This window comes from Sarcophilus harrisii, chromosome 3 (genome assembly GCF_902635505.1).
Source record: "Sarcophilus harrisii chromosome 3, mSarHar1.11, whole genome shotgun sequence".
NCBI lineage: Eukaryota > Metazoa > Chordata > Mammalia > Dasyuromorphia > Dasyuridae > Sarcophilus > Sarcophilus harrisii.
This window is the reverse complement of record NC_045428.1, coordinates 575,640,789-575,666,866: the sequence shown is the minus strand read 5'-3', so window position 1 is coordinate 575,666,866 and position 26,078 is coordinate 575,640,789. Positions and strand designations below refer to the sequence as shown.

The 26,078-nt window shown below is 33.8% G+C and overlaps 1 protein-coding gene across 7 annotated transcripts in view; it reads right to left on the bottom strand.

Moving 5' to 3' along the window:
* The window catches only part of RERE (arginine-glutamic acid dipeptide repeats), a 534,760-nt gene that overhangs the window by 173,131 nt on the left and 335,551 nt on the right, over window positions 1-26,078 (bottom strand). For all 7 annotated transcript variants that reach the window (XM_031962925.1, XM_031962929.1, XM_031962930.1 and 4 more), the window contains 3 exons: window positions 17,591-17,639; window positions 12,844-12,968; window positions 8,590-8,689 (listed from right to left, as the gene is read on the bottom strand). In XM_031962925.1, coding sequence (XP_031818785.1) covers window positions 8,590-8,689; window positions 12,844-12,968; window positions 17,591-17,639 — 274 coding nt within the window. The remainder of the gene's footprint in view (window positions 1-8,589; window positions 8,690-12,843; window positions 12,969-17,590; window positions 17,640-26,078) is intronic.

Sequence of the window (26,078 nt, the reverse complement as noted above, 5' to 3'; positions counted from 1 at the left end):
TCTTTTTCTACCTTGATTCTGATTTAGATGAGTGGCTAAAATACTTTCCAACTTTAAAATTCTGTAATTTTGAAAATGCAATAGACCTGAAGCATAACAAAGCATAAAGATTAAACTTACTCAAAGAAGACTGTAAGTTTTTAGCAATGTTTTAACTTCAACTTAACCGCTCTTCTTTTTTAATATCCTCAATAGCCTGAGAGATCCCACCAATGTCTTGACATACTTATAGATATGGTTTATCTACATTTCAGTGTAAGCTTCAATAAAGTTTGTCATGCTTTCCTTATGAATAAGATGAAGACGTGGGCTAGATCTGAGGAATACATACCACTTGAAAGTATGAAAAGTTTGTCAAGTGGATAAAGAGAATATGTGGTAAATAACAGTAGAAATGTTGCAAAAGGAACAATGATAGTGAATATGGATTGGAAAGAGTTGCTGAGAAGGGAAGAGATGGAGTCATGTGAAAAAGGCTAGACAGCCTGTTATGGAGCATCTAAAAAAAATTCTGAAAAATCCAGGGAAAACTTCTACTGACCAGAGCCAAAAGAATGGGGTTTGGATGACAACCCTTTTCAAACTAAGTTGGAAAACATATCAGTGACAATGATATAGTGAAAAATGAGCTAACGGGTCTCCATAGCAATTAGAAACTAGGAATTGATTTCCAATCACTGAAGCATATAATTTTAAATGTATCTTTGAAGACCCATGCTTATTAAATATGATCACAAGATTTGATCTCTGTGAATCAGGTTCTGTTAGTCCTGTTCTCAAACAAATCTGAAAAAAAGCAAGCTGAAAGCTGAATATAGTATGTAGATATCTCTTTCAATAATTGCATTAAGAAAAATATTACTGGTTGACAATAAGCAGAATGATAATTTTGTTATCCTAAAAATTATACACAAGATAAAGTTTGCTTTATAAAAATTAGTTTCTTCTTATGTGCATAAGCATAATAACTTCAGAATTTCTTTCCATTCATATTAAACAGTTGACACAAGAATTACTAAAAGTCAAGGGACAATTCTTCCCCAAAGGATTTAAAATCCCAAAGCTAGATAATCCTATAGTTACAGAGAAAATTAATATCTGGGAAACCCTATGGCAAAAGACAGCTAGTAAATCTATGCTTGGTCCTGTGCTGCTCAGCACTTTTTATCAATGACCTGACCAAAAGTACAGATTGCACAGGCATCAAATCTGCTAGTGATAGGATCGGCTCTTCAACATTTCCTCTCCTCTAAAATTTCACTATCATTTCCTATAACTCAAATCCCAACCTCAGATGAGAACTGAATCTGTTTAACCGAAAAAAAAAAAAAAATGGAAGCAATGTATTCAGAAGGGAGTTCCTTCTTTGCTATTCAACATCTCCAACCCTATCTATCATTGTGAAGTGATTCATCTTGTAACCTCCTCCTGTTGGTCCCTTTAATGTCACTATTCTAAGTCTCCTCCTAGAGTCTGGCCCCTTAATCCTTTTTTCTCCACTCTCTTTCATAACATAACCTTCTACTGTGACTCCACAGCCCCCATGATGGTTCTTCCTCTAGGTTAAGTCCACCAGCTATGGGTATCTCTCAAAGCTCTACCTTGGACTCTCTTTTTCTGCAACATTCTGTATAACTTGGGGACTTCATTAGATCTCATAAAGTCAATTAATCTCTTGATGAAGTATAACCTACCCAGATATAGATAGATAGATATAGAAGGTTATATACATACTATAGATATATATAAATAGATATAGTTATGTAGAGCCCCAATCTCACCTGAGCTAGGCATTTTAAACCTCACATGTCAAAAAGCAGAACTTAACTCACAAGTACTATCCTTTTCCAAAATTAGGGGACCAACATATACCCAGGAAGCCAGGCTTGTAATCTTGGTACCAACTCATCCCAAATATCCAATTCGTTGTCAGATCTTGTGATTTCTATCTTTTCAACATCTCTTAACTTACTTCCATTGTCATGACCCAATTGCAGGTTCTTATTCACCTCTCATTTTGTACGCTACAATAACCTTCCCATAGATCTCCTTGCCTCTACTCTCTCTCTATTCAATCCAACCTTCATAGAACAGATCTGATTTTGGGTCACAAGCCCATCTCATCTAGGTTCTGTTTAGCATGCAAAACACCGGATAATTTAGTCCCTTTTCATCTTCTCATCCTTACCCCTTGGCTCCTTCCATGTTGTACATTCTAAAGGCGCTGGACCACTTGATGGTTTCCACACAGGAACCTCCAATCTCATCCTATGCCTTACATCCGGAATGCTTTCCCTCTGCTTCTTAGTTTTCCTGGTTTCCTACAAGTCTAAGATCAAATCTTCAAGAAGTCTTTCATATCTCAGACATAGTGCTTTAAGCCTGTTTTTATTTAGTCACCTTTCAGTTGGATCCAACTTTTCATGACCCCATTTTAGGTTTTCTTAGCAAAAGATATTGGAGTGGTTTGCCATGTCCTCAAATTTATTTTACATTGAGAAATCAAGGCAAGCTAGGGTTAAATTATTTACAGAGAGTCACAAATTTCCTAAATGTTTAAAGCCAAATTTCAACTTAGGAAGTTGAGTCTTCTTGATTACAAGTCCAGTGCTCTATTTACTGCATAACCTGGCTGCCCCTCTAATCCCTATTAATGGTGGATTGCTTGAGTTTGGGGATCTGAGTTGAAGTGGGCTTTAGGGAATTAGGTGTCTCTACTAAGTTGGTCACTATTAAGATAAATCCATGAAAAGAGAGGGCCATTAGGCTAAATATCCCCAAGACAGTCGGAAAAAAATGGTGCAAGACAAAATGGAGAAGAATGTATCAGGACACTTACAAACTAGGTGAGAAAGGAGACACAGACTTGAAAAAAAGAAGTTGGTAGAGAAAGAGGAGGAAAAAGAGGCACTATAACACAAGGGAGAGGATATGAGACAGAGGAGAAATGTGACAGAAGGAGCTCTTTACCAGTCCCAATCCTAACCTGCTAGGATTTTCACTAAGATTACTTTCTACCTGTTCTGTATATATTTTGTATATAATCTAGTTATTTATAAGTGTATTTCATTAGAATATAAACTTTTTGAAGGCAGGTACTATTTTTCTCCTCTTTCCTATTGGTCCTTAGTACAGTTCCTGGCACAGAGTATATTCTTAATAAAGGATTTCTGATAAAATTTCAACCTCTTTATTTTAATTATTTCCTTCTGCCACCTATAAGTATACCCAAGATATTTCGCCATCCTCTTAAAAGAAACAAAAAAAAAAAATTCCTTCAATTGGCACTGCCACATCCCTTCTTCAATATATTTATTCCCTCTTTCAAATCCAAATTCTCCCCAAAATTCATATATACAGGTTGATGTTACTTTCTCAGCTCCCAATGACATCTCAATCCCTTATCATCTGCCTTACATTCCATTTGACCACATCTAAAAGTGTCTCTGCATAGTTATAAACCTTAACTGCTGCATCCATTGGGTTTTCTTAAGTCTTAATCCTTTTTTGACCCCTTTCCTTGAAATTTTGATGAAATTTTCAAGCATCTCCTCCTGTGAATAGCAAAATCACAAAAAGGGAGAATTGACAGTTACCTCAGCATCCATCTAGTCCAACCTATAAATGAAAAGAATCTCAATTATGATATACCTGACAAATGGTCATTCAGGCTCAAGATGACCACTCAAAGAGAATGAACATATGTGCTACATACCTGACGTCTAGGACACACGACTTTCCTAGTTCTCTAATAAGTTGTCTAGGCACTTTTTTTCAGTCAGTTCAGGTTTAGCACCATCCATTTTCTGGACTTTAAGCACAACTATCTCAAGACTCTATCCCATGCCCTTCATTCTTCCCTGCCCTTCATTCTTCCCTCCATGTAATGTCCTTTGCTCTAGTATCTTCAATTGGGTCAATATAGATGATTTCCATATTATTTAACAATTCTAATGCCTATCAAAAACTACAGCATCACATTACAAATTATCTGCCAAACATATCCACATGAGACTGTCTATAGCATCTCAAAATCACTCTGTATAAAACAGAATTAATCTTTTCCCCCTTCTATCTTCCTTTCCTATAAACTCTTTTTATTTGGGGTAATCATAAATCTCATCATCTGGGTTTGCAATCACAATCATCTTCAGCTCATCCTTCATCTTGGCATCTCAATGGACAACAGGACAAAAAGAAAATTGTCAATGACAGAGACTGGGTTTTGGGATTATACTCACATTAAAACATTTTTGATGGAGCTGTGAACTAGTGCAACCATTATGAAAAGCAGTTTGGAATTATGTAATTAATGGGACTAAACTGTCCAAACCCACTGAACCAAAGACTCTATCACAGGGTTTATATCCCAATGAAATAATTGAAAAAAAAAAAAATCCCCATATACACCCAAATATTTCAAGCTCTCTCTTCATATAAATGAATAAATGAAAAAAACATTTATCAAGAGGTGACTATAAATGAAGCACTGTGCTAACTATTCAGAATACAAGTAGAAGAAAATGAGGTAGACTATCTCTAGGAAGTCACACTCCAATTAGTGGAAACAACAGATAAACTATAGGACAATTTCAAGGCAGATCTGAATATCCTAAGTGTAAAGTGGTGGGGCATATTTTAAAGACTAGAGGTCCTTAAGCTATACAAGTAGACCAAATGATAATGGTGAGGGGCATATATAAAGGTCTGGAGGACCTTAGAAGGCTATGGCAGAGCTTGATGCTTCTCCATCTCAAGAGACAGAATGGAGCTATTGCCTTATCCAAACTAAGCAGTTACTCAGTCTGGGAAATGGAGAATGCATTATCACTGATAGGCAATCTTTCTTTCTTTCTTTCTTTTTTTTTTTTTTTTTTTTTGGGGGGGGGTATTTTTTCTTTTTTTATTAAAGCTTTTTATTTACAAGTCATATGCATGGGTAATTTTACAGCATTGACAATTGCCAAACCTTTTGTTCCACTTTTTCCCCTCCTTCCCCCCACCCCCCACTCCTAGATGGCAGGTTGATCAATACATGTTAAATATGTAAAAGTATAAATTAAATACAAAATAAGTATACATGTCCAAACAGCTATTTTGCTGTACAAAAAGACTCAGACTCTGAAATAGTGTACAATTAGCCTGTGAAGGAAATCAAAAATGCAGGTGGACAAAAATATAGGGATTGGAAATTACATGTAATGGTTCTTAGTCATCTCACAGGGTTCTTTCACTGGGTATAGCTGGTTCAGTTCATTACTGCTTCATTAGAACTGATTTGGTTCATCTCATTGCTAAAGATGGCCAGGTCCATCAGAATTGATCATCATATAGTATTATAAAGCAACTCATTTCTATCAGTGCCATCAGAATCTCCCTACTCCTTATCCAAACTCTCAGGGTTTTTTGTTTTTGTTTTTAATATGCAGCATTTTCTGGGAATATAATGGAAAACAAACCATAAAGATTTCTTTCCTCAAAGAGCTTATATTCTATTATGGGACAAAATATATACACATGGAAGGTAAGTCTTAGAAAGGGAAACATAAGAAACTAGAGAAACCAAGGAAAGTCTTCTTAGAGGAACATAAGATTCAAATTGAAAACCATTTCCACAATAAACTTCATCCTTCAATTCTTATTGCATAATATAAGTTTGCTGAGGTTGGGAATTTTGGTTTTGACCACTTATCCCCAATATTTACTTTTTATAAGGAAGACATTTAATAAATGTTTGCTAAATTTCCTTTTAGAATAACTATTTCTTAGCATTAACTCAACATTTTCACAAAGCAAAAAAGAAAAGTCAGCATACTCTTTGCTTCTTAAGGCTACTTTCAAGCCTTTCTTGATTGCTCTCTTAGTAATTTATCCTACTTGAAAGTTTACAGCATCTAATCATCTATCATATTCTAGGACATCAAAAGTGTACTTCTCAATCCCAAACTCCATCATCTTTATTAATGTCAGTATTTACATTAATGATCCTTTAAAAACATTTCCTTTCTAGTTCAGTCTTCACAACTCACAAAAGCACCATCTCTACCTTTTTTTGTGAGATCTTTGGATTTTCAATTTCATCTTTATTCCTTCTCAATTGCTCTCATTAGGGCTCTACTTTTCTATTTTTACTCTTGATGTAATACAGTTCAACATAGCCCCCATGTTTTAAACAATGAATTCCTATTCCTTTTCTCTATTCTTAGTACCAAATTGATCAGTGCTGCGGAAGGTCAAGAGAATAAGCTAATTGTATCCACTTCTGACTCTGTTTGAGCATATTCCTGTTTTTAATGCCTCACATTTAAATATTTCTTTAGGATTTACAAAAATGCTTTACATATATTCAGACACGCAACATTCATACTACCACAGTAAGGAAAGTAGTACAAATATTAATTTATAGATGAAGAAAATGAGATTCAGAAGTCATATGATGTGTATTATATTAAAACAGCTTTGAATTGGAAGGATTGGAATAGAAACTGAAGTGTTCCACATCTAGCGGTTTTTCTATCATATGATATTGTCTTTCTCTTTTTTTTTCTTTAAAGGGAAGGCAAGATGAAAGAAAGGAGATGGGGAACTGAGGCCTGAATCCTTGTCCCAACTTTCTTGATAATCTATCATATATACATAGCTTCACTGCCAAGATTTTTCATCACTTCTAAAATTCGGAATTGATGACCTCGAGCTATCTCTAGCTTTAAGTGAATTTTGTGACAATCTTTCAGAAAAGCATGGTAGTGTAAGAAGAAAAAATATCATTAGATAAGCATGTTTGAAAATGGTCAAAAAATTTGTTGGGAGGACTTTCAAGAAAAGAGAGAAAAAGATTTAAACGAACTATCCGAAATACGAAGAATTAAGTATAATAACTTCTGATCAATCCCTTTTGATTTTTAGTGTGTCCCACCAAAATCACAAAGATTAAAAATACTGGAGTTTAACTTTAATAACCTGATAATATAGCATGTTTTTCTCTTCATAGAAGACCAAATGAGAGCTATAGAATGAGGCATTTATCTCAATACATAATCAATGTTTAAGTTTCCTTAAATAGTTGGTTACAAATTAAAGGTATATAGGGTAATGAGATAGAAAATCAATGCTTAAAAAAAGACAACAAAAGAAAAAAGTGTCATTAAAACCACGCAAAGAAGAGAGTGTAAGAGAAGGTCAGAAGTGAAAACAGGACACTTCGTGACACTATGGTATTAATTTAATATACACTAACTTCCTAGTTTCATATATAATCTTTTTCTGAGCTCCATATATTAAAATGTCAATGCTTACTAATTTCATTTTTAAAAAGATAAAACTTAAGAACATTTGAAGGGCAATCAATTTCAAAAAATGAAAAACCAATTAAAACTCTACATAAAAGAGGAAGGATACAAAAGATGAAGGTGAGAGTGGAGAGGTGAACCAGGGCAAAAGATTTAGTCAAACAGAATGGTTTGCTTTCTTTAAAATAAATACACAATTTTAAAAAATGTTTAAATATGATTAGATATATACTTGCTAATGGAACACCTTAGCAGTTATTGTTTATATTACATTCTCCAAGAGAACTCTGACATCAGGAAGGTGTTGCCATGACATGCAAGTAAACTAGACTGAAGTGAGAGTGAGCTAGGCAAGGTCACCAGGCTCACTTTCCCCTCCAGAGACATTGGGATTCAAGTGACCAGATAACAAATTGGGACAAATGGAGAGGGCCCTGAATGCAGTGGGAGACCTTGGCCTTCTTAATCTAAGGTCTTTAATAGGTGTCAATTTGAGTGAGGCAACACCCATTCAGTGATTAAGGGAAAGAAAAAAAGAAATGAGGCAAATAATGGTCTTTTTTATTTAGTTTTAAAAAAAAAATCAATCTGGGAGGGGGAAACCCTCAGGGTTTCTGGCCAGAACAGAAACAAGCTGAATAACTTGAAAGAGTTGGAGAAAAGATTCTCTTATTTCCCCATACAATTAAAGGTTAAATATGTCCCAAAAAGACTGAGCTCTAGACAATACTAGGATTGCAATGACTAACCAAGCACAAGGGAAACACACACAATATGTATATACATACACACATATTTATACAAACATACATGCATATTTTGCTTTTCAGGAGGAAAATCTGACTCCATGTAAATCACATTAAAATTACATTAATTCAACCCAGAATAAGGGATTTTTGACCCAATCCTTGAAATTAATAGGAATACTAAGCCTTAGGCTATTAATAATTTAAAATTCTACCATCATAAATTTGCATAGAATTATGCAATTTCCAAGCCTATAAATAAGGATGATCTCATTTGATGTTTAGAAAACTTATGAAATACATTGGAAAAGTTTGTTCACGGAAGTATAGACTGATTAGGTAACACTGGAACCTAATGGGAGGATTATAACCCAAATATCCCATCTTTAATCTTCCTGCAATTTTAGGATAAATTACCTACACTAAAGATTCTAGGGCAGTTTAGAATGAGAAAACTTTTACTTCACTCTACAATCAAATCATAGTCTCGCCCTCTTCTAATCCAAGAAATAAATTCTCCCTTTTATGTTGGGGGTTGATTTTAAGAGACTTACTGTGTTGAGCGCATTGAGTGTGGTGTCATCCCGAGAGGCAGCAACACAGCCATCCTCAGTGGAACCTCCATCACACATTCCCGCAAAAGCCGCCATGCTCCTTCATAGGAAAAAATGGAATGAAAAGGGAGATCTTTTAACCCTTTGATTACCAGACTACATTTTCATTGTATCATCCAATGCAAGTGGATACCATGATAAACTAACTAGAGTTCTCAAGAACTCTTTTCTGACTCTTTTGTGGATATTAATTTGAGGAGAACACTCATTCTGATATAACCCAGACAATCTTTCACAACACAAAGGTAACTTCTTTAAGGGGTTTCTATGCTCTCTCCTTCAAGGGTCCATTAATACTAAAGATTTATAATTTAGCTGAGATTCCATTGGTTCATTAAAGATATTTCTACAATGGCCATTCTATGAAGTCAAATATTCTCTGATATTCTCATGAATAAATGACTTCTTGTTCCTTGCCTATTATAGGCTCCTCTTCTATATATTGATATAATGCCTAGCATTCCTCTTCCCAACTTAAGCAGTCTTCTTATACTTTATTCTCCCGACAGGTAGTCTTCAATCCAAAGAAACTGGCCTCCAAGTTGTTCCTCCAAAGAGATACTCTGAACGTTTACTCTTGCCTTTACTCCCATATCTAGAAAGCTCTTCCTTTTCATTTCAACCTAATGGTGTCAAATCTCAGCTAAAATATTCTTTTTTTAGAAGCCTTCCCCTACTCTCCTTATAATGTCTTATCTCTATTATTTCCTTTTTATCCTATATATAGGCTTGCTTTGTATATATTTATGAGTATGTTCCCAATTTGTAAGCTCTTTGAGGGCAGGCACTTTGACTCACTCTATGTCCCGAGGATTTAATACAGTGTCTGGCACACAGTAGTTGCTCAATCTGATTGACCAATTAGTCATAGATACCTCATTCTTTTTTGGATAGATTGTATGGCTGGAAAGATTTTTTTTCAAAGGAGTTGCAGTTGATTTTTTTAGCACCTATGATCCACAGCTTCTGGTTTGGGCTCTGAGACTAAAGAGAAGAAGCCTGACCCTGTGCCATAAGTTACCTCTCCTGACCTCCATAAACCTTATGGATTGTCAAATCTCCCAAGTTCTTGAGATGCATATGTAACAGGAAAGAATCTTCAGTACATTTTTGCTTCTTTGGATGCTCAAGCACCTCAAACTGCAGTGCCCCCAGATAATAGTATAACACTCTACCCCTGATCCTACTAGAGGACAGCAAAGCAAGACTACCCTATTTCAAGGGCTAAATATTATGCCTCTCAAAGCAACCTACAATTGCAATATATATATATATATATTTTTTTTTTTGCTTTTTTGAGGGTTTCCATAATGTAGTTTACTCAAACTGAACTTGTACACCACTATAATTCCATAATTCTTTTAGATATTTTGTCTAGCTATATATTATTACATCTCACATTTCTGACAATTTTTGAAATACAAATCTAAAACTTTATACTCGGCACTGTTAAAATTTCTCTGTATTCTGCCCAACTATTCTACCCTTTCAGATCTTTTCTGAAATGACCCTTGTCATCCATTTCATTCAGTGTGGCAGGCATCCCTCCTCTTAACTTTTTGTCACCTTCAACTTTGATAATTATGCTCTCTTTGCTTCCTAAATAAAATCTTAATAGGACCAAGGACACATTTCTGACTCATTTCACTACAAGCTAATAAACATCAGTCAAATGTTCTTACTAGGCCAAAGACAACAAAAATTTACCTTTACAAAGTATCTTGGATCATCTGCAAAAGATTTTGCTCACAACAAGGTAGAAGTTATTCCTTACTTCCTAGCTCCCAACCATGCCTACTGGATTCTCTGAATTATTGTCCATTCTCCATCAAGATACAGGGTTCTTGAAGGTGAAGACTAACCTGGTATTACAAATGCATTGTACCAATAAATATGAAAATACTTAGTAAATTCTCTCTCTCTTTCTTTTCTCTCTGATTCTATGTCCAACTCCCACTATACTCATATTTACCGATGAAAAAATAGGATCAATAAGCTAACTAAGTATCCTAACCCTCTATTCAAGTTCCTTCAGTGCAAAGACTGTGTCAGTCATGTTTTATCACTGTATCCCTGTGGCCTGGAACACTGCCTTGCATATATTAAAAGCTTATAAAGTGCAAATATAAATGCTTGTGGGTAGTTTAATACTATGAAAATAAGTTCATTTATTTACAGTTTTTAATTAAAGGCATTGAAATTTTATCTACCTCTGAGCAAAATAAGTTAAAAAAAGAAGAGTACCAAAGAAAAATGCACTTGGAAAATGTTAACTAAATAAATAAAAAAGCAATACATGTACTTCTGAATTACCTAGATAATGCTTGTTTGTGGTTTTCTAATCAATATGTGGCCTGCAGACATCCATTTTTATTTGAGTATGTCTCCTTGCTCTAGCACAGTCATCTGGTAGACTTATTTTCATTTTGTAATGTATGTTCACTTTTGCAGCCCATCACGTAGTTATATGTTTGTCATGTAAACCTGTCTGGTTTTGTATATAGGTCATTTATTAAAATGGCAATGCAATATCTAACAGACATTTGGTATGCTGCAATTCCCAACCATATTTCTTCAGGGCAACTGAAATCTTTTATTTTTTTCTGAATGATCATTCCATAAGCTAACAAAATACTTAATAGAATTATGGAATTTTAAGGAAGTTGAAATATTTTTTTATAAAATCATTCTCTTTGTGTATCCACATATTGATAACTAATTTCATAATACACACAATTATGTCCACCTGTAATAAATATTTTGCTTAATGTATATTTTATTATTGCATATAATTCAATATAAATAATAAATCGGATAGGGATAATGATATTGTGCCTCAAGAGCTAGTCAGAATTAAAAATGTCTGCATTCAAGTCCTTTCTTTTAGATACACAGGTTACATATCCTTGGCAAACACACAACATCTCTGTGTAGTTGCAGGGCAGAAATAGGGCTCTGTATAGGTCCATTAAAATTACATTATTAAAATTACAGGTCCAACTACAGAAATTATTAAATGAAAATGAAACAATAGAATTTTTATGACTTAAAATGGCCTTAGGTATCAAGTTAAAACCCTCTATTTTTTTTTGAGAATAAAGAAACTTAGGCCCCAAAAGGAAAATGAATTACTCAAAGTCAGCCAATTAGAAAGGGCACCTCCAACATACATCCTGGGTCATGTAACAAGAACATAATGCTTCAGTCATACCACCATTTAACATTATAAGACGTTGTAATAAAACTGTACTAATTCCTGACTCTGAAAAGAATGTTAATGGATAACTAATTTTTTAAATTTCTTTTTCGGGGGTGGGGAGAGATATAACTATGATATGATAACTAAGTGAAAATAAGTTGAAAATCTTGTTCTATATATTAGGAATTTCCCACAAAAACTCAAAAGATCACAGACCATAGAAGAAGAAAGGAAGTATGATCATCTATCCCAACTCATTCACAGATAAGGAAGATGAAACTCAAAAGGAAATGAAGGAAAAGGAAAGGAAAATACAAGGGCATAACAGAGATTTGAATCCTTTACCTCTGACTCCAAATACAGGTTTCTTTCTCCTACAAGCTGATTGTGTAAGCTGATTAGTTGCACTTTGTCAATAATGATAAAACACTCTCTAGACAAAGTACTATCGTATTAAGCTTTAATATATGATGACATCTTGGAGAGATAACACTCTCCAATTTACTACTTAAATTTCAAGGAAGATTTAAATAATGAAGCAAAATGCTTCAATGATTCCAGAAGGTAAACATGAAGGTTAAGAATATCACCATCTGTAGCTTTATTTCAGAATTTCACTTCAGAAAGAAAGTTCTGGGATAGGATTATGAAAAAGAACAATAATACTAAAAAAATTTACTGAAAAATGCAGATATGGATCCCAACTCATTTCTACTTCTAGACAACAGAAAATTTCTGGCTAGACAAGAAGACAAGATCCCAAATGGAGGATATATGGAAAACTCTGTTACAGACAATCTCTATGATATCAGAGACACTACAAGTGCAACATAGAAGTTTGGTTTTTAGTCAGTTAGGAATTGGAACTATATGAATTATAAGAAGCCTTTTAAATCTGAAATTTTCCAATGGAGTCCAAAACCCCTTTCCCTAAAATGCTCCAGTACTATAGACTAAACTGAAAATCAAAAAACAGAAAATTTAGTTTTCATTACCTTGCTGCCCTCAAATACATAAGTAAATCACAATCATTAACTCCAGGCATCCAAACCAGTTCCTCATGCTGGGTCACAGTGTCACCATCTGGGGAAGGAAATGGCTGCAATTCGGGAAGTTTGGCCTAAAAAACAAGGACACAAATTTCAAAAAAGAAGATGCAAATTAAAAAAAAAAAATCTCACAAGGAACGTCTTAACAAGAAGAAATCAATTTTAATGGAACTTACTGATTAAATTCTATACAAGGAGTTATGGTAGCATCTTATGTCAAATGAATCAATATTTATAAACTATTATAAGCTTACACAGAGTGGTCACTTAAGAAATGCTAGAAGATTAATAACCCTAAATGATCTCTTACTGTATGTAGTCAGTATAAACATAAAATAGAAAAAATTTTTAAATTCTATAAACCTTCTGCTTAATCTTTACTTAAGGAAGAATGAAACAATTTCTACTTCAAAAAGAAAATCATTATCATCATTTATGAACTAAAAATGAATTTTTATAAATTAAGAGCTTTGAAAATATTAATGTTTTAGGAGATGTGTTTCATTTTTAACAACTAGATTTTATAAAAAGCATGAAATTGAAATATATCAATTTTACAAAATATGCCTTGAACATATTAAAACTACAACAGATATACTTTCAAGAAATTTCTTTAACACAAAATAAATTAATGGATACAATTAATGAAATTAGTTATTCATAGTATCAGTAAAAGATAGGTAAGAGCTTAGTGGGAAGTGGGAAAAGAAACTGAGTCATGACTACCTTTTACAGTTGTATCCCAAGACATTTTTTGGCAAATAGTATACATATATAATCAAACTAGAATCACAAGCCACTGCTTCACAGGTTTTTATTGTTTCCTTATCTCTCCTTGTTCCTCATTTTATTTATTTTTTTTCCTAGGAACACATATTTGTCTTTGAAAAATGTATGTACTGCTCTTTGAGGAGGACTGGGGCTAGCAGTGGAAGTAAAGTGGGAGTGGTATATATAAAATTCATATCTAAATTAATCCTAATATTTCATGCTAGAAGTAAAAGTTTAAATTATTAATGAGCTCTCCAAAGGATCTTTTCAACTTATGAGTAAATTATGAGGGAGGTTGGTTTAGTAGAAAAACCTATGAAGTGAAAGATATCGATTAAAATCTCGGGTCAGTTACTGACACCAGTGTTGAGAAGCACAGTATTCTGAATTAGAAAAATGGGCATTCTATTCTCCCCTTTTCCCTGATCAGAATATATAAAAATTATTGTGTTTCAGTTTAGGGATTTACATTGCAGGAAGAATAGTGAGACACTGGAAGCGTCAAGACCAAGATATTAAGGATGAAGATCCTGAAAATGGAAGTCATGAGATGTGTAATAGGTTAAGTAAATCTACTATGCTTAGTGTCAGAAAGTCGAACTGGGAACAGTAGTTTTTAAATTTAAAAATGGAAAATTTAATTTTGTTTTAAGGAATAAGATTTTAACAATTAAAACTATGCAAAAAAGAAGAGAGCTGCTTTGTGAAATGGGAATGGGAAGAGAAGAAAGTTACTTCATTGGAGGATTACAAGGAAAACTGGATAAACAATTGTCAAGTATATTACAAAGAGGATTACTGTTCGGGTCTATGTAGGTTAACCTCAATGGCTGTTGAATTTTTTTCATTTCAGAATTCTGTAACTATAGAATAATAACTATAGAACAGAGTTATATAACAAGTCATTTAATTTCTGAGTTTACTTAATGAAAGAGTTAGACAAGATGATCTCTAAATTACTTTCTACCTCTAAATCCTATGACCAAATTAAAGGGAAAAAAATAACACTGAAAAAAGGCAAATACAGTGACATATAATTAATCATATCAAATACTGCTTAAAAAACAACTACAGTATCTTCCAGTTTAAAAAAATTTAAAGCAAAATTGTCGTGTTAGTTTTAATTAGGACTAACAGGTTCCTCTTTTTTCTGCAGTTTTATAAATTGAGTATCCAGTACAAAATTCACTGAAAGAGATTTATGATCTGAAACTGAAACTTCAGAACAAGTTTATACAGGATCACTAGTAACAATTTAGACATGGAAACCAGGAATCTTATGGTTTGATCCTGAGTATTTATGGAATTTTAGGAAAGTAAATTAATTTCCTTTGATTTCAGTTTCTTGACCTGACAAACAGATAAAAGATTCCCTGACATGCTTATTTTCTAGAATAAAAGGACATGTGGTACAACTGAATTGGGAATCTAAGAAGTCTCTGTCCCTCCTGACCTTATTCCTCTATGATTTCTTATAAATCACTCAATCTTTCTGGTCAAAGATGAACTCTTCTGGCTCTAAACTGTCATAACCTTTTGCTCTGTTATGACTCATACAATTTGAAAGGACTTTGGAAAGGGAAACACATCCAAGGGAAACAATTTCTTAGTTCTTAGGCTAGAAAAATTTTTTATATTAAGACATATATTGTCTTATTGATTAAAATAAAAGCATATGTTCTTTAATGAATGAATAGAAAAGCACAAATTAGGAGCATTTTACTAAGCACTATACTAAGCTCTCTGGATGCAAATACAAAATGAAAGATAATCTCTGCAATGAAGGATCTTACAATGGTTTGTTTGTTTGTTTGTTTTCCTTTTTTGCTGAGACAATTGGGGTTAAGTGACTTGCCCAAGGTCACACAACTAGGAAGTGTTAAGTGTCTGAGACCAGATTTGAACTCAGGTCATCCTGACTTCAGGGTTAATGCTCTATCCACTGAAAAACAAATATAAGTGATGAGTGGCAAGGCAGGGAAATTTTGATATGATATTAATCAAAAACAGAATATAAAAATGTTATAATTTTAAGAAAGAAAACATAGGGTCTAAAAACCTATTACTAATAAATTAAATATGTTTCATCTGAAAAATTTAAGACTTACAAACTGCCTTAAAAAGATCAACTCAGATAAAGATCATTTTTGTCCAATTAGTAATCTGTAAGAAAACTAAGATTCAAAATTTAAATGTATATGCTCTTGGATTGGGCGAAAAAATATAATAAAGACGACAATACTACCTAAACTAATCTATTTACTTAGCGCTATACCAGACTCCCAAAAAACTATTTTAATGACCTACAAAAAATAACAACAAAATTCTTATGGAAAAACAAAAGGTCAAGAATTTCAAGGGAATTAATGAAAAAAAAAAAAAAATCAAATGAAGGTGGCCTAGCTATACCAGATCTAAAGTTATATATTATAAAGCAGCGGTTACTAAAACCATCTGGTATTGGCTAAGAAATGCTGATCAATAGAATAGGTTAGGTTCAAAGGACAAAACAGCCAATAACTTTAATAATCTAGTGTTTGACAAACCCAAAGACACCAGTTTTGGGGATAAGAACGCATTATTTGACAAAAATTGATGAGAAAATTGGAAATTAGTATGGCAGAAACTAGTCATTGAACCACACCTAACACTGTACACCAAGGTCAAAATGGGTTCATGACCTAGGCATAAAGAATGAGATTATAAATAAATTGGAAGAGCATAGGATAGTTTACCTCTCAGAGCTATGGAAGAGGAAGGAATTTATGACCAAAGAAGAACTAGAGATAACTATTGACTACAAAATAGAAAATTTTGATTATATCAAATTGAAAAATTTTGTGCAAACAAAACTAAGGCAGACAAGATTAGAAGGGAAACAATAAACTGGGAAAACATTTTTACAGTCAAAGTTTCTGATAAAGATCTCATTTCCAAAATATACAGAGAACTGAGTCTAATTTATAAGAAATTAAGCCATTCTCCAATTGATAAATGGTCAAAGGATATGAATAGACGATTCTCAGAGGAAGAAATTGAAACTATTTCTAGCTATATGAAAATATGCTCCAAATCATGATTAATCAGAAAAATGCAAATTAAGACAATTCTGAAATACTACTAGACACCTGTCAGATTGGATAGGAAGAAGGGAAAGATGATGCAGAAAAATGGAGGGAATGTGGGAAAACAGGGACACTGATACAGTGTTGGTGGAATTGTGAACACATCCAGCCATTCTGGAGAGCAATTTGGAACTATGCTCAAAAAGTTGTCAAACTGTGCATATCCCTTGATCCAGCAGTGTTTCTATGGGGCTTATATCCCAAAGAGATACACTAAAGAAGGGAAAGGGACCTGTATGTGCCAAAATGTTTGTGACAGCTCTGTTTGTAGTGGCTAGAAGCTGGAAAATGAATGGATGCCCATCAATTGGAGAATGGTTGAATAAATTGTGGTATATGAATGTTATGGAATATTATTGATCTGTAAGAAATGACCAGCAGGATGAATACAGAGAGGACTGGCGAGACTTACATGAAATGATGCTGAGTGAAATAAGCAGAACCAGGAGATCATTATATACCGCAACAACGATATTTTATGAGGAAGTATTATGATAGAATTGGATTTCTTTGACAAAGAGATCTCAGGTCTCTCTCTAACCAACCTTCAAAATTACATAAGCTAAAGAGAGATTGCCTTTATAAAGGCCTTCCTATTTCATCCTCTTACAATTAAGTATGCTCTCTTCTTTTTTCTTTGCATTCGCTTACCCATGTATACACTCTTATCCCAAAGATAATAGAAACTCATGTAGAGCAGATGCTAGTTGATGAATCTTTGAATCCTTAGCACCAAGTAAATATTAAATGCTTAACAAATAACTGTTTGATTGGGAAAGTACCGAAATTTGCTTTACCTGATGACTGGGTCCAACACGGATTTCCCCCTGGGTGCTGTTCAGTCTCCTGTCAAGGAAATCAGACAATATCAATCAAAGGTACAATAATATTAATAAGAATGTTCACATCAAAATAGACAAATATATAAATATCACTAATCTAGAAAAGAATGGCTTTGTAGGTATTTTCCCCTTTTTTTTTTTAAGTGTTTCTATTCCCAGTGCCTAGTTTCCTGCAACTAGCAGATATCTAATAAAAGCTTACTAGATTGGCTTTTCAGTCAAAAAATGAATCATTAAGATAAAATGGCTAAAAGGGGAGGTCCTAGAGAAATGGACTGAAGCTTTTGTTAACTACTTATATCACCAAAGCCTCCCATCTCCAGTATAGACCCTCATGAGTTCCCTCCAAAAACATTTTCCTTATGCTTTGGACAGTTATTTTGTTTTGGAGCCATGACTGAAAGATTTGGACTGACAGATTCCCTAAATCAGTGTGTCTGTAATCTGTTGCATTCTGGAAAAATTGATTAAAGAAGTAATTATCATAGTTCCTTGTCCTCTAACACACTCAACTGGGGAGACAGAATGTTAAATTAAAATGAAAGAAAAAAACCATGTGAATCAAAATTATCACAAGTATAAAATATGAGAAGTAAGATCCGTAAGAGTAAAGATGAAAAGGGGCAGCTAAGTAGTGCAGTCCATAGAATACCAGCCATAAAGTCAGAAGTTGAAAATCTGACCTCAGACACTTTCTAGTTGTGTGACCCTGGGCAAGTCACTTAACCCCAATTACCTTAGCACACGCCCTTCCCTCTCCCCCCCCCCCCAAAAAAAAAAAAAAAGTAAAGATGAAAAAAAGAAAATGGATCAGTTAGATTGGATTATTCAAGGAAACACTGCTTAGGAATAAGCATTTTAAATCAGGCAGATATGGTGAATGCAGAATGAAATAGATAAGATACCTGAAAAGAAGGGAAATCACAATACACAAAGATCATAAGTAGAATAAAACAAGTTAGAAGAATGCTTCTATTTGGGGGAAATGGTGCCAGATAATTTTGGAGAAAAACAGAGAATGGGTATAGACCCTATACTGCCATAGAATATAGAAATTATGTATCATTCAGTAAAAGAGTAGCATGTGAAACAGAGAGAATTATGGTATCTTTATTAATGGATAAATTTGTAAACTGGAAACTGGGATATTAGATAGGAGATTATTTCTGATTTTTTTAATATTAAGGAGTTTTCCAACATGCCTTATGTAAAATATTTAAAATTAAAGGTTATGTCTAAGTCATAAAAAAAAAGTGACATATTGTCTGTTTAATAGAACTCCAGAAAGGGAAAATTTCACAGTATTAACTTCTAATGAGTACAATTTTTTTTTTCCAATGGCAAATTGGGAATATAGAATACATTCACAAAAATAATGTTAAGAAATAAAAAAGTTTTAAGTCTCAATATACTGTTTTCAAGTGCCATAAAGAGAGAGCCTAGGTCTAAATGAAATCTTTTAGGAATTATAATATGATGGGGAACATCTATATTATGACTCCCAGGATTATAAACAGCCACAAGAAGATACTATGGACTGGTTGAAGAACCTGGATATAGCAGGGAGAAGAATGTAGACTGTAGAACCAAAACCAGAATCAAAACCTAGGGATAGGAGGAAGAAGGAAACATAACTATCTCCAATCTGCAATAAAATCATGTTGAAAAGAGATTCAATTTATTCTTCATGACTCCAGAAAGAAAGGTTGCATTCTGATAGAAAAAAATTAGCCCAAGAGCTATCCAAAAGTGAATGAGAACATATTAATTAAGGCAAGGCCAAGTAATTCCTTATCTGGGAGGTTGGAAGAATTGGAAGCTTTGCGTAGATTTGTCAACCCTGGTAATTCTTTGTTGTTGTTGTTATTTTTGCTGAGGCAATTGGGGTTAAGTGACTTGCCCAGGGTCACAAAGCTAGGAAGTGTTAAGTGTCTGAGACCAGATTTGAACTCTGGTCTTCCAGACTTCAGGGCTGGTGCTCTAGCCACTGCACCAACTAGCTGCTCCCAGACCTGGCAATTCTGAAGTATGGTGATTTGGACTCTGAGGAGGGGCTGATCTCCATGTAAGAATGTGCAGAGATTTCGGACTACTTTATTAAATTCAATCTCTTCCTTTTCACACCAATGCTGTGTATGCTATGTGACTAGATATCCTGAAACACCATATTTGCAGAATCAAAGCTGGAGACAACAAAAGGGCAATGGAAAGATACATGATGAAAAAAAATGCTTTTTAAAAGAAATATAATTAACAAAGTGGGCTACAGTGTATGTCCAATGATGGACGACATACAGAAAGTACCATAATTCATAAGTTGTTAGAAAAATGCTGTTATATATAAATTGTTTTCTAAGTTCTATACATTTAACTCTGCAAAAGTTTATACAAGCCTTTCTAAATTTCTCTGAAATCATCCACTTCATTAGTATTGCTTTACATTCAAATGACAATTTTTCTACCATTCAGCAATTGACAGAAACAAGCATTTATTAAGTATCTATTAAAGGCCAAATTAATGAGTACCATTTTATTTCTCACTTCAATGCCACTACAAAAAGAACTACTATAAATATTTTTATAAACATGAGTCATTTCTTCAATTTACCATGTTTCCTCGCTCCCACAAGTTCAAGTTGCAGTTAAAATAGTACAATGGAGGGGCAGCTATGTGCAGTGGAGAGAACACCAGCCCTGAAGTCAAGAGGACCTGAATCAAATCTGGTCTCAGACACTTAACATTTCTTAGCTGTATGAACCTGGGCAAGTCACTTAACCCCAATTGTCTCAGCAACAAAAAAATAAATAAAGTAGTATAATGGCTTTAAAAGTTTTTGCAGTTTAATAACTTTTGGGACACTGTTACAAAATGATTTCTAAAATGTCTGTAGCAATGAACAGATCTAACAAGATTGCTCAATGATTTTTCCCTTTGCTTCTCCAATAATTATAACTTCCCTTTCTCTCATTTTTCTTAAAGCATCAGATTTGCTTTAATTTATATTTCTCTTACTGTGACTTGGAACATTTTTTTATTTAGCTATTAATAGTATGGATTTCTTCCCTTTAAAACTGCTTATTTATATCATTTGATCATTTGAAAATTGGTGAATAGATTTTTTTTCTTACAAATCTGAATCAGTTCCTTATATTGCAAACCTTGATCTTCACTATACATCATTTCCCTTTCCATATTCAATGATCCAACAAAAGTGGCCTTCATAATTTTTTTTAAATACAGTAATTTACTTCCATTTCTATTTCTTTGTATGTCCCAATAGCTGAAACCCATTCACTCCTTACCTTTTCTCAAAGAATCCTTATAAATGAAGCTAAAGTACTATTTTCTACAAGAATCTCTTCCTGGTTCCCACAAATATTAGTGCCCTTTGTCTTAACTACTTCATATTTCTCTTTGTAAATATTTTGTATACATATATATTTACAAGTTTTTTCTCTACTGGAATCAACATGCAAGATGGGAGACACAGGCACAGTACCACAAGCAAGGTATGTCAAAAAAAAAAAAAAAGTGCTGTGAACAAAGGAAGAACTGCAGTAGCTCAAAAGAAATGTGAAATGTGACAATTTAGAGACACCTCTACTCCAAATAAGCACACCGATTATTTTTGTCCAACCTGTGGTAGAGCTTCAGAGATTGTACTGGTCTAATTATTAACAATGGTCCCCAAACCCCAACACAGTGATGTCATTTTGGATCTTTTCAAGAATAAAGGACATCCATATGAAAGAGTGTTCAAAAACACAACTGAACAGAGAAATGCAAATTAAAACAACTCTGAGATACCACAACATACCTCTTAAGATTGGGCTAAGATGACAGGAAAAGATGACAGATGTTGGAAGGGAGTGGAAAAATTGAGATACTGGTATATTGCTGGTGGAATTGTGAACGGATCCAACCATTCTAGAGAGCAATTTGGAACTATGCTCAAAAAGTTATCAAACCCTTTGACCCTGCAATGTTTCTACTGGGCCTATATCCCTAAGAGATCTTAAAGGAGGGAAAGGGTTCTGGCAGCCCTTTGTGTAGTGGGAAGGAATTGGAAACTGAGTGGAGGCCCATCAATTGGAGAATGGCTGAATAAATTATGATAGATGAATGTTATGGAATACTATTGTTCTGTAAGAAATGACCAGCAGGATGATTTCAGAAAGGCCTGGGGAGACTTACATGAACTAATTCCAAGTGAAATGAACAGGACCAGGAGATAATTATATACTTCAACAACAATACTATATCATGATCAATTCTGATGGATGTAGCCATCTTCAACAATGAGATGACTTAAACCAGTTCCAATTGTTCAGTGATGAAGAAAGCCATATGCACCCAGAGAAACTCCTATGGGAATTGAGTGTGGACCACAACATAACATTTTCATGCTTTCTGTTATGGTTTGCTTACATTTTGTTTCCCTGCTCAGATTTTTTTTTTCCTAGACCCTATTTTTCTTGTGCAGCAAGATAACTGTATAACAAATATCTATACATATATTGGATTTAACATATATTTTAACATATTTAACATGTATTGGACTTCCTGCCATCTAGGGCAGGGGTGGACTTCTTGCCATCTAGGGCAGGGGATGGGGGGAAGGAGGGAAAAATGTGGAACAGAAAGTTTTGCAAGGATCAATGTTGAAAAATTACCTAAGATATGTTTTGTAAATAAAAAGCTTAAAAAAAAAAAGAATAAAGGACATCAACCAACCACCCTGCCAGAATAATAGCTAGCATGTGCAGATTACTTTAAGGACTGCAAAGCACTTGACAAATATTATTACTTTTGTGCTCATGACAACTTTTTATGGTAGGCACTATCATTACCTCCATTCAACAGATGAAGAAACTGAAGCAGACAGAATTTAAGGGACTTTCCCCAGGTACAAACAATCAGTATGTATACAGAGCTGAATCTGAATTCAAGTCTAACTAACTCCAGGTTCATCACTCTATCTATAGTACCACTTAACTTAGTTCCTTGAAAGAAGGGGGCACTTTTTTCCTTTTACCTGTACTGAGTGCCTGGCATTTACTAAAAACTTTTAAGTACTTGCAATATACTTTCATTATTTTCCCCATAACAATCTATAAAATACAAAGTGAATTATGTAGTTGGTAGTACTACTATTTTAATCTTACAGATGAAGAGACTAACAGAGGACCCAAACATAGGTCTTCACATTATAAAACAAACAGTTAAATTCATTAAATGAGAATACATTAAGCATTTATAAACCAACTATAATTCAATTTCACATATATCTATCAATCTCCTTTTACAAATTAACTATTCTATAAGGTACTGAGCAATTTTAAAATGGTCCATACCATCAAAGATTTTATAAGACAAGAGAATGATTCATGAACACAAATAAATAAGACACATGGCAGAAAAATGATAGAGGCAAAGATTGAGGAAAATAATCAAGAAAATTTAAGGATAAGCAGGTGGCTCTGGGTTAATAAGGATGAGAGAATTTCAGGGTGGCAAAGGTGAGAAAGAAATGTCTTTTCAGGAATAAAGCAGTGACTTTCAAGCACAAACAAGCAATGTTCTCTGTGTATGGACAGAGATAAAAGAATGCCAGATAATATTAAGAAATAGCAAGTCATTCTATTTAGCTGGAATACAGTATGTAAGAGAAAAACACAACGAAATAATTTTAATAAATTCAGAGGAACCATACTGAAGAAAAAGTAAATGACAGGTTAAGGAGTACTTTATCCAGAAAGAAAAAAGGTTTTTGATCAGAAAATCATCACAGTCAGACTTGTTCATTAAGGAAACTTAGTTTGGCAGCTTTGTGAAATATAAAGTTTACAACGTTAAGTGTGCTCTAAGTTACTATGGCAATTTTCAGAGAATCATGTGCTCACTTCTAAAAGACTTGTTGCTTTGGAATGGTGCCATAAATCCTGTTTGGTTGTATCACTGCATTTAGAAAGGAGACATTTAAATCTCTATGGAATGTGCCCAAAGAAGAGGGGTATAGGTAAGAGTAATAAATATGGAAATAAAAATGATGAGATTTGGTAACCGAGGCTTATGTGAAGTGCCAGTGAGAGGTCAAAGACGACACCAATATTATGAATAGTAAACAAGGGTATCATCAATAGAAGATATGAAACTGGTTAAGTAGAGTCATGAAGTCATTACCACATTATAAGCAAGAGATAGGCCATATTATACGGTGAGAAAGTGAAATGAAAGCAGACAGATATATGACTTGGGAACAAGATACTAAGCTCAGCTTTGGTTGTTGAATCTGAGATAATATCAGCAGTCTTTTAGGCAGCTCAAGATAGAGGTCTAGAACTGAGGACTAAAAACACAAAATTAAGCATCATCTATATAGAAATGATAAGTGGAAGGAGAGAAAATGACAGAATGCTGGAAAATACTACCAATAAGGGGTAAGGGAAGAATCAGTCAAATGGTTAGAGAAGTTGGAAGCTGAGAATCAAGAAAAATACAGTAACTCAGAAATCGAAAGAAGAAAAAAGTGAAAAGGTTTATGAAACAAAACATTCAAATACTGACCACAGTCGCACAAATTGGGCAGCTGCTACAATAAAGAATCAAAAATGTTAAGAGTGATAGTACAAAAAGCAAAAGAAAAAAATGAATATTAAATCTTGGATTGGAGGGAAAGAAACATGGATTTTTAATGAAATAAAAAACTTATTATTCCTAATAAAAGGACAAAGAGTACCTTTTTTGAAAAAAAGACAAAAGAGAAAGTGTTTATATCCCAACAAAGAATAATTATATTAGTGTTTCCTCAATATTTTAAAGTCATCATTGATCATTAGATTGTCAGCTTCTTGAGGGTAGAGGCTGTCTTTTGCCTCTTTTTGTATCTTCAGAATTAAGCTTAGTGCCTGACATACAAAGGTGCTTATTAAGTATGAATTGATTGATCATTGAAAGAATTAAATAACAAAGAGAACCTGGTAGTGTTTTGATGATGAAACAACAAGAAAAAAGAAAAGAAAAACAATATATTGGAGAACAAGTTGGGGAAGAGAAGTAGGGGGACATTATGCCACATAATAGTCCAAGTCCAATAAATGGGAAACCATAAAAACAAGGAATAAACAAACACTAGACTCTTGTGAGCTGTCTGAGAACCAATTTTTTTTTTTTTTTAACGTTCTTTCTATGCCCAGTGTGCTTTGCACACATTACCTGGTACCTGATGTTTAATAAATATTTAGTAATTAATTAAGAAATGGGTGGGGGGAATAGATCACTTTTGGACTGTCATTTTTACCAGAACTATCAAAGGGGAGAATACATTCAGAAAACACAATGACTTCAATATATAAATACATTAAACTCAATAGGAAAACTGGAGAGAAAAGGGAGGGTGAAAAGATTAATCATGAGGAAAACAAATCCTAACCTTGAAGGATGAAATGTGAAGACATATTTTAAAGAGGTAAAAAAAGATGAAGATTTTGTTGGCAATTGAAGAAATCAAGAACAAAAGAGACAGGAAGGCACTACAGTCATTCACACAGCTACTTGGTACAGAAGTACTACTTCTTTCAGACCCTAATATTCTTTACAAAGAGAGAAATAAGAATGAAGGGGAGAAAGGCATGAGAATATTATGAAATACAAAAACAATGATTAGAAGTACTAACAAAAAAAAAAGGGGGGGAGGGGAGGTAAAGGAGCATAGGACAAGGAAAGGAGAGGGAAAGGGGAAAGAAAAAGGAAATGAAAAGTTAAAGACATTACTAGAATTTTAGAAAAATTCTCTAGCCCTTACTAAATGGCAACAGAAATAAGTATACTTACTTCCCAGAAATAAAAGTTAATCAACAAATACTGATCATATACCACGGCATAAAAACTTCACAAACAAACGTAGGCAAGCAGAAATATCTTTCATTGACCACAATGAAATACAAATAGCTTTCAATAGAACAAACAATGGACTTAAAAGCTTCAAGAATCTCAAGGGAAATAATGAAAAAAATAGTAAGGGGATACCAAACAGTATTACATACCAACTTATACTAGGAAGCATTACCAATTCAATTAGTATTGTAAAAAATGGAGATTGATCAGTAGAAAAGATTAGGTATACAAAATAAAGAAAAGGGGAGGTAGAAAAAGATAACAGATAAGTGGGATTTTCAAGTGGGACCTAAAGGAAATCAAGGAAGCCAGCAAGCAGAGATAAAGTATTCCAAGCTTAGGGGACAAGCACTCAAAATCAGGAGAAAAGAATGTAATATTTGAAGAATAAACAAGGAGACAAGTATTATCCAATGAGCCTAGGTCAATGGAGAGAAGTAAAGGGCGTAAATTCTGAATGTAAATCCTGGAGTAAGTAACTTCTCCAGATTTTAGAGGAGGGCTGACACACAGTTAAATCTGTAATTTTAATATCACTTTTGACAA